This window comes from Tamandua tetradactyla, chromosome 22 (assembly GCF_023851605.1).
Source record: "Tamandua tetradactyla isolate mTamTet1 chromosome 22, mTamTet1.pri, whole genome shotgun sequence".
NCBI classification, from domain to species: domain Eukaryota; kingdom Metazoa; phylum Chordata; class Mammalia; order Pilosa; family Myrmecophagidae; genus Tamandua; species Tamandua tetradactyla.
Window position 1 is genome coordinate 2,049,750 of NC_135348.1, and position 10,235 is coordinate 2,059,984.

Below are 10,235 nucleotides of genomic sequence, written 5' to 3' on the forward strand. Positions count from 1 at the left end.
TTTGCAACACATAAAAAAAGAGTAAATTCCTTAATGTAAAAAAAGTTCTTGTAAAATCAATGAAAATAAGAGCTCAACAATGTAGTATTAAAAACATGAAAAAGAGAACCAGGTCACAGGAATAGTAAACACAAATCATTTTTAAGATTAAAAAGATATATGTGGTCTAACTCAAAAGAAATGCAAATTAAAACTTCAATAAAACAGAATGTTACTGTGAAAGAATAAAGAATTATTAATACATTAGTGAAAGTGTGGGTGAATTAGAAGTCTCATTTATCAGTGGGATACAAATTATGATAATCTTTCTACTGGACAATTTGATAGTTCCTAACAAGATAAAAACTATACATTCTTCTGACCAAAGAACTCTACTAGTAATTTATTCTACAGACATATGTGTATATATATACAAAAAATACATGAAATTCCCCAATGCAGCAGTGTTCATAAGCAGCACAAGAATGGAAATAGCTTAAATATCCATCAAGGGTCTGGCTAAATAGATTAAAGTAAAAGCAAACAATGGAATATCAGCCGTTAAAAAAGTAGAAGGTAAATCTGTACATATTTATATGGGTTCCTCTTTAAGATCAAGTAAAAGAAAAAAGGAAGGGGCACAGTAGTGTGTGTATAGTGTGCTAACAATACAAAAAAGCTGGGTAGAGGACATGCATACCTCTGAATGGACAGCTAAGAAACTAATGTAGTGTGCTAACAATACAAAATAGCTGGGTAGAGGCCATGCATACCTCTGAATGGACAGCTAAGAAACTAATGACGGTTATTTCTGAGAAGGTGAATTGGGAGATAGATAACAAATTTGGAAGAAGTCTTACTTTACGTGGTAGGCAGAATTAAAGCCTTCCCAAAGATGTCAGAGATTTACTGGAACCTAAGAACATGCTATCTTACATGGCAAAAGGGACTTTGTGGTTATAATTAAATTAAAGATCGGATGTTCATCCTGGATTATCTGCGTTAACCCAATGTAATCACAAGTGTCCTCGTAAGAAAGACATGAGTCATTTTGACAGAAGGAAATGTGATGACAGAGGCGGAGTCACTGAGAGATCTGAAGATGTGACACTGCTGGTTTTGAGAAGCAGGAAGAGGCCTCGAGCCAAGGAAAGCAGCTGACACTACAAATTGGAAAAGACATAGAAAACATACCCCACTAAATCCTCTTAATGAACACAAATCTGTCAACACCCTGATTTTATTTTAGCAAGGCCCAATTTCAGACATTTGACATTCAGAAATGTTAAGATAATAAATATATATTACTTTAAGGAATTAAATCTGTGGCAACAGCAGGAAACTAATATACTCTTCAGGAATATTATCTTTTACTCAATTTTTTAAAAGACCCTGCACATATTAACATTACTCTTAAAAAGGTTGGTACACTAGGTAGTTTCATTAATGTTTTTCCTTGTATTTACTACTTTTTGTCAGGTTTTAGATGGTAGCCAACTGAAAAATCAGAGAAACTGAGTCCGAGTTTAAAATTTTATTGTCCCAGGGCGAGGTCCCGGGTCTGGGTACTCAGGGTGCGGGCCGGGGAAGTCGCGACCCCGCCCAGGAGCGGCAGGGTTAGATATAGGCTAGCTAGGGGGGTGCTGACAATGCCTACGGGGCCTCCTGTGGTAGGTTAGGAGTTTCACTCGCTTTAGGGCCATGGGCATAGCTATGGGCCTTGGCAGGGGGGCATAACTACAGCCGTGTGCAGTGGGCATAGCTATGGCCCATGGCCAGGGGGCGTGTGCAGTGGGTATAGCCACAGGCCATGTGCAGTGGGTATAGTCACGGGCCGTGTGTAGGGGGGGTCTCTGTCAGGGCAGGTCCTAATTGGCTGAGTTTGAACAGCTGTATGCCCAGATGTTCACGGTTTTAGTTCGGGTGGGGGCCTTCCAGCCAAAGGCTACGAGACCAGGCCTTACACCTTTCAAGTGCAAATTTTTACTAATATGTAATCTCTTTAAACTCATTCGTTGTTTTAGTTCACATTTATAGATGTGAGCCCAAGAGAACACAATCCCTGACATTAAAGAATATGTAGGCAGTCCGATGCAGATAATGCTCAGTGATGTGGAAGGATAGGTCTAAGGAGGATGCCAGCCCGCTTTCTAATGGTTTATAATCCAGCTAAGGAGAAAAAAAGCACAACACTTAGACTCTACAACAAGAGGCTTAAGTAAAAAGGTGTACAGCCATGAGTACACACCAACTTAAAAGCACTACAAAAAAAATGTTAAACGCAAAATAAAGAAACGGTCAGTGGGATGGATTATTTTAAAAAGATTTTAAAAGATTTCACATAGTTGTGATATTAAGATAAATATATATATATATGAACTTGCGAAATTCCAGGAAAGATTTAAAGAGAAAATAAATGAACAAAGTAACAAAAGCAAACAAGTACAAGCTGTGCCCTGTTACTACTTACTACTATTACTAAGGTTCAGAACAACAAGTAACACTAAGTGCCAGACAAGGGACTAGACACTTCACATTTAACTTCCACAACAATTCTAAGAAGCAGGTACTATCCTTATCTCAATTTAACAGATGGGGCAACTGAGAATTAGGTGAAGTAATTTCTCCAAAATCACAGTTTAGCAAACACAGGTGCCAAACAGTCCTCTGGGACTCCACAGCTCACATTCTGAGCCATACTGTAGTAAGTTTAGAGTAGCTGAGACAAAATAAAAACCGCCAGCGCCAAATCAGAGGGAAGATGTGGAAGAAGCACTGGTGATGCTATACCGGAATAACGACAGGGCAAGAAATGTGCCAATAAGAAGAGGTTTTTAAACCATTCTTTTCAGTCTTATGCTAAAGCACTGTATTACTAACAAGCAGCCTGAAAAAAAGTGAAGTTCTGATAATCTAGGACTACAGCTAAATGCCAACTGACCCCCCACAGACAATCCCATGTAACTATTCCAACGTTCTACTCTGAAAATGAAAAGGTTGAGAGAGAAAACTGTATTTTAAAGGGGTGTAAATCACACAAGCATGGTGATAAAACAAACACACTGACTTTACAAAAGTGTGTATAATCTTAAAGCAAAAAAAGCAGACCGTAGATAAATACAAAAGACAATGACCGGCATGCAATGAAAAGGGAAGAAAAGAAAGAGAAAAAGTATAAAAAACATGGTCAAAATACAACTTTCCACCAAACTTTAAACCTTGTTTTTATTTTCTTGTTGTGCTGACCGAAAATTGATAAGAAAACTGGATACTTGCAAAACATGTTCCTATACAAGAAGTGCAATTCTAAGGAACAAGTGAAAAAAAGCAAAAAATCGATGTACTGTTTTAGGATACAAATTTGTGGTAGACCTACAAGGAAAACCCAGAGAATTGTAAACCCAAGATTCTGATGCTGTGCACCTCTCAGGGGCTACCGAAGGTCACAAAATCAAGGAGGGACACGCAAACGTTCTCAAAAGCTACGTTATGTTCTACTTCTTTAAAACGATCATGACGAAAGCTCCTACAATAGCTCCTCTTACAACTTAAATATGTTTTCTAAATCTCGGTTGCGTCTACTCAGTTTTTAATAAAACCAGACCCGTTTCAGAGCACGGCGGGGACGGGAGCTCGGCGGCCGGACCCAGTGAGGCCGGGGGGTGGCGGGGGCGAGGAGGCGGCGCCCGGCCTGCACGCGCCGCGGTGAAGGGCTCGCTCTCCAGCCTCCCCCAACATCGCAGAGCGACCGCGGTGGGTACGAGCAGGCCGAGCGCGGGGTCCCCCGAGGGAGGAGAGTCAGGAGGCGGCCTAGGAGGCTCAGCACGGAGCCAGCACGTCACGGTTCCGTCGCGGAGCTTTGCGGTGCGGCCCGAGGGCCTGGCCTCACCTCCGGGACGCCCGGCCCGGCCCGGCCGAAGCCGCCGCCAGGCCCCCAAAGGCATTCGCATCTCCCCTCACCCACGCGGGGCCTCTTCCGAGCCAGCCGACGCCAGCTTCCCGGAACCGCGCCCTCCATCCCTACCTGCCCGACAGAGGCCTTCCCGGGAGCCGGGCGGGCTCGAGGGGGCAGAAAGGGCACCCACCATGGTGACGTCCCCGCGTCCTGGTGGGCCTCCGCGCTCCAGCGGGGGCGGCCGCAGCGACTACAGCGGGTACTTCTCCGGGAGAAGCTCCGGTCCAAAGACACGTGCGGCCCACCGGAAAAGGCGTGCGGCCCACCGGAAAAGGAGGGGCTGGTGCGCGGCTCTGAAATGTCCCGGGAAACCGAGACCTTGTCTTTTTCTTCCGCATCACGTCCTGGCGCGCCGAGCCGCAGTGTCGGGGCGCGGGGCGGGAGGGGGCGTGGCCGACGCTGAGCGCGAGGCCGAACTTTGGGCGGCCTCTCCAGCTGCTCGCGCCGGGCCGGGAAGGAGCTGTGGCGTCCGCGGGGGTCCGCGGCTCCACAGAAGAGCCCGAAGAGGGGCGGCCTGAGACGAGCTCCCGCGCCGCGGTGCCGGCGTTGTGCCTGCGGGCAGCCCCGTGCGGCCGGTGACCCCCAGCTCCGCCGTCCTGCCCCGGGAGGCCGGTGACCCTCAACTCCGCCGTCCTGCCCCGGGCGGCCGGTGACCCTCAGCTCCGCCGTCCTGCCCCGTGCGGCCGGTGACCCCCAGCTCCGCCGTCCTGCCCCGGGCGGCCGGTGACCCTCAGCTCCGCCGTCCTGCCGCGGGCGGCCGGTGACCCTCAGCTCGGCCGTCCTGCCCCGTGCGGCCGGTGACCCCCAGCTCCGCCGTCCTGCCCCGGGCGGCCGGTGACCCCCAGCTCCGCCGTCCTGCCCCGGGCGGCCGGTGACCCCCAGCTCCGCCGTCCTGCCCCGGGCGGCCGGTGACCCCCAGCTCCGCCGTCCTGCCCCGGGCGGCCGGTGACCCCCAGCTCCGCCGTCCTGCCGCGGGCGGCCGGTGACCCTCAGCTCGGCCGTCCTGCCCCGGGCGGCCGGTGACCCCCAGCTCCGCCGTCCTGCCCCGGGCGGCCGGTGACCCCCAGCTCCGCCGTCCTGCCCCGGGCGGCCGGTGACCCCCAGCTCCGCCGTCCTGCCCCGGGCGGCCGGTGACCCCCAGCTCCGCCGTCCTGCCCCGGGCGGCCGGTGACCCCCAGCTCCGCCGTCCTGCCCCGGGCTGCCGGTGACCCCCAGCTCCGCCGTCCTGCCCCGGGCGGCCGGTGACCCCCAGCTCCGCCGTCCTGCCCCGGGCGGCCGGTGACCCCCAGCTCCGCCGTCCTGCCCCGGTCCCCGCGGCCCGGGCGGCCCCGCCTCGGTCTTGCTCTCCTCCCCCGTGAAGCCGCCTGTCAATCCCGATTTTCTGGCTTCTTCTCACCGCGGGACGCGCCTTTGCGCTCGCACGGGGCAGAGGCCTTAGGGCAGCGGTCGGAGCCTCGGGGGCGCTGCGTCCGCCGAGCCCTGCTCTGGTTCGGCTCGCGTGCTGGCGGGCCCGGCGGAAGAGGAGCGGCCTGGGCGCGCCGCGTGGACCTGCGAAGGAGCGCCGCGCCCTGTGGCCGGCGTATTTGCGCCCCAGCTCCGGAGCCAGGGACCCGTCGCTTCCCGGGAAGCCACCTTTCGCTCTCCCGACCCATCTCTCGGGTCTGGCCCGGTGCACATCAGCCTCCTGAGTTGTTCTGCAGCTCCAGGAGCATTGCATTTCTCATTATAGCTGTTCCTAATTGCTCTACTCATCGCAAATCTCTACCTGCACCTACCCTGTTCCTAAATTTAAGACTGCCAATGTCAACAAGTTATATATCCTGAAACACTTATATCCTGAAACAGCAATAATATGAAAGATACTTGAGCATCATTTAATATGTACATGTACCACGGTGATAAGCAGAGTTAATGTCCCCACTCCTTCAATTCAACCGCTGTCCCCAAGTGACCCCGTGCGTTTGTTCTGTATCCTTTTAACGATGTTTTCCTATGCTTCAACATGTGCACACTGTTATACATGTGTGTTGTATGTTAAGTATTGATTAACATTGGATATTGACAAAATCATACATGTGATTTTGAGGGTGACCACTAAAAATAGAAAACAGTACAAAAAAGTATAGAGTTATTAAAAAAAAAAGAAATACTCCAGTTAATCCAAAGCAAAGGAAAAAAGAAACATAGGATAGTAGTTGTGGTAGGTTGACTTATGTACCACAGGAAAAAAACATGTTCTTAATCCTTTCCTGTGGGTGATCACACATTGGAAACAGAACTTTTTTTATTGACTCTTTTTTTAAAATGTTTTTATTGAGAAAAACCTTCACACATTCTTTCTGTGCATGGTGCACAATCAGTGGCTCACAATATCGTCACATAGTTTTGTATTCATCACCATGATCACTTTTTAGAACATGTGCGTCACTACAGAAAAAGAAAAAAAAAAATAACTCACACATACCAAACACCTTACCCCACCCTCCCACTTACTACTAGTGTTTCCATCTACGTAATATTTTACCCCTTTTCCTCTGTTATTTGTTTATTTATTTTTAATCGTATATTTCACTCATCTGTCCATATCCTGAATATAAGGAGCATCAGACACAAAGTTAGCACAATCATACAGTCACATTGTAAACGTTATAGCTTTATATAATCGTCTTCAAGATTCTAGGCTACTGGAAAACAGCTCAACAGTTTCAAGTACTTCCCTCTAGCCACGCCAATACACCATAAACTAAAAAGGGATATCCATAAGAATAACCTCCAGCATAACCTCAGGACTCTGAAATCTCTCGGCCTCTGAAACTTTACATTGCTTCATTTCTCTCTTCCTCCTTTTGGTCAAGAAGGCTTTCTCAGACTCTTCATGCCTGTCCTGGCTTAATCCGGGAGTTCTGTCCCAGGTTGCCAGGGAAATTTACACCCTTGGGAATCATGTCCCAATTAGAAGGGAGGGCAGTGAGTTCATGTGCTGAGTTGGCTTAGCGAGAGAGGCCACATCTGAGCAACAAAAAGGTTCTCTTGGGGTGACTCCTAGGCATAATTTTAAGTAGACTTACCCTGTCCTTTACAGGAATAAGTTTCATGGGAGAGGAACCCAAGCTCGAGGGCTTGGCCTATTGCTTTGGTTGTCCCCACTGCTTGCAAAAGTATTAGAAATACTCCAACTGGGGAAGTTGAATATTTCCTCCCTCATCCCTGGTCTCCCAAGGGGACTTTGCAAATATGCCTTTATTCACTGCTCTGATTCTCTGGGATTTATCAGGGCATCAAACTAACCTGGACAAACCAAGAAAATCTCATGCCCTATTTGAAATTCCATGTACTTATGCTGTTCAACTAAACTGACTTAAAAGTTAAATTAGGAAATGCACTAACCAAAAGTAAACTTTGTACAGAATAAACAAATCAACCTTTAGTCTCACCCAAAATTGAGGCTTTAAAATATGGATGATATCATCCTTTACCCAGTCTTCTAGTATACCTTAGTCCTATCCATATCAGCTTCATTCGTATCAATAGAACCTTTTGAAGATGTTATTTTTAGCTAAATTGTGGCCCAAGTGAGTAAGATTGGCTTTAATCCTTTTCCAGGAGACTTCATGGAAAGAGAGGCACATTGAGTTGCAGAAACTGAAAAATCAAAAGAACTTGGAAGAGAAAGAAAAGAAAACCTTACCTTATGGTGGGAAAGCCAAGGAGCCCAAGAATGGCCAGACAGCCAGATTCTACCAGTCCTTGGAGCAAGCAGGCCTTCTAGCCTCTGAAACTGCGAGCCAGTAAATTCCTGTTTTTAGGCCAACTCATTGTGTGGCATTTGCCATGACAGAAAAATAAGGCATTAATATAAATTGGTAGATTTATACAAATATATATAAATATAATATATATTTTTACAAACATATAAATAATATATATTTATATAAATATATTTATATAAATATGTTTATATTTGTATAAATATAAAATGGTAGATTTGATCCCAAATAAAATGATGATAATAGGTTAAGTGCCCCAATTTAAAAACAAATATGTCAGACTGGATTTTTAAAAAATCCAATGGTAATCATTAAGAGACACACATCTGAACTATAAAGAAACTGAAAAATTGAACATAAAAAGATGGAACCAGGTAGGGTAAGCAAATACCCAAAGAATGCTGATATCAATATATTAATCTTATACAAAACAGACAAGTCAAAAAGTATTACTGGAGATAGAAAAAGTTATTGCTTCATAATGCTAAAAGTTTCCACTTTAAATTTATATATATAATCAAAATTCTAAAATAAAGAAAAACTGATCGTAATTCAAGAAGTAGAAGAGCTTTTTTCAGTAATTGAAAGACAAGCAGACAAAACATCATCAATGATTTAGAAGTCTTGACCAAAACAGAATTTGGCAGCTCTACATAGAGCTCTATATATTCCAGTCTTGGAATAATACCTATATTTTCAAACATATATGGAATAGTTATAAATATTGATAATGTATTTGGCCAGACAGCAATTCTCACAAATTTGAAATGACTGAAATCCTACAGAATATGTTCTATGACCACAATGCAATTAAATTAACAACAATCGAAAACAAGGAGATAGTAAACAGTACCCATATACTTAGAATTTATGAATTACACTTGTAAATGGGTTAAAGAAAAACCATAATTGAAATAAAAAAATATTTACAACCAAACAATAACCAAAAGAATATATGTCCAAATTTATGTGATGCATATAAAATAGTAAATAGCACCGTTAAGTATAAACGTTAGTGCCTTAGATCTTAATATTAGAAATAGAAAGTAGGCTGAAAGTTAATGAGCTAATTATTTATATCAAGAGCTTAGAGAAAGAACAGCGAAAGAAATTCATGTAAAGAAGAAGGTAGAAAAGAACAAAGAGTAGAAATATTTATAAAAACTACCAAAACCGGGCGGGCCATGGTGGCTCAGCAGGCAGGAATGCTTGCCTGCGATGCCAGAGGACCCGGGTTCGATTCCCGGTGCCTGCCCATTTAAAAAAAAAAAAAACAACTACCAAAGCCAACACAGGAAGGAACAGAAAGCCCAAAGAGTCTCATAATTAATATTTTAAAAGGTTAATCAAATATCTTCTCTTAAGAAAGCTATAGGCCCACATTCCCGTTTGTTTGTTTGTTTTGCTTTGTTTTTTTTTTTGCCATTAATAATTGTGGGGAATTTTTAAATATATTTTTTGAGATATCTTCACACATACACAGTCCATCCAAAGTATACAATCAATGGCTCACATTATCATCAGGGTTGTGTATTTAACACCATGATCATTTTTTAGAACACTTGCATCACTCCAGATAAAGAGATAAAAAGAAAAAACTCATACATTCTATACCCCTAACACCTCCCTCTCATTGACCCCTAGTATTTCAATCTACTCATTTTTTTTACCCTTTATCCCCCCCCCAATTATTTATATATTTTTGTCCTTATTTTTCACTTTTCTGTCCAAACCTGGATAAAAGGAGCATTAGACACAAGGTTTTCACAATCACACAGGCACATTGTGAAAACTATATAGTTAAACAATCAATCCTCTTCAAGATTCAAGGCTACTGGAACACAGTTTAAAAATTTCAGAAACTTCCGTCTAGCTACTCCAATATATCATAAACTAAAAAGGGATGGCTATATAATGCATAAGAATAACCTCCAGGGTAACTCTCGACTTGGTTTGAAATCTCTCAGCCACTGAGAATTTATTTTGTCTTATTTCTCTCTTCCCTCTTATGGTCAAAAAGTCTTTTTCAGTCCTTGATGCTGGTCTGGGCTCATCCCCTGGGGTTCTGTTCCATGTTGCCAGGGAGATTTACACCCCTGGGAGTCATGCCCCATGTAGCAGGGAGAGCCCCACATTCTTTTAAATTTTATACATACACATAAATAGGGATAGAACAGCACTTTCTATAAAAATATGGATTATAAGTAGTGGTAATGTCATTGTCTTACTCCTGATCTCAGAAAGAAAGCTTTTACTTGACCACTTCAAAAAACAGGTTGGTATTATTTAGAAACTTGAAATGTAAACATCCTGTAGCCCATGGTGTGTATGTACCCTCGAGGAACTCCAGCACATGTTCCTCAGATTGCATAAATATTCGGGAGCATTCACAGGAGTGTTGTTCATAATACCCTACACTGGAGAAAAAACCCAATTGGTTCATTAATGGTAAAATAGAAAAATACGTCATGGTAAATTCTATATAGAATGAAATGAACAAACCGCAGCTATACTAAACAATATGGGTAATATAA

At 44.5% G+C, this 10,235-nt stretch overlaps 1 protein-coding gene across 2 annotated transcripts in view; it reads right to left on the reverse strand.

The window, feature by feature from the left end:
- Positions 1–4,179, reverse strand: part of TMA16 (translation machinery associated 16 homolog) — a 34,180-nt gene extending 30,001 nt beyond the window's left edge. The window contains exon 1 of one of the 2 annotated variants that reach the window (XM_077139618.1): positions 4,065–4,179. In XM_077139618.1, the coding sequence (XP_076995733.1) occupies positions 4,065–4,067 (3 nt within the window). In that variant the 5' untranslated portion in view covers positions 4,068–4,179. The remainder of the gene's footprint in view (positions 1–4,064) is intronic. The other variant, XM_077139617.1, reaches the window with a different exon arrangement.
- Positions 4,180–10,235: the final 6,056 nt, after the last annotated feature.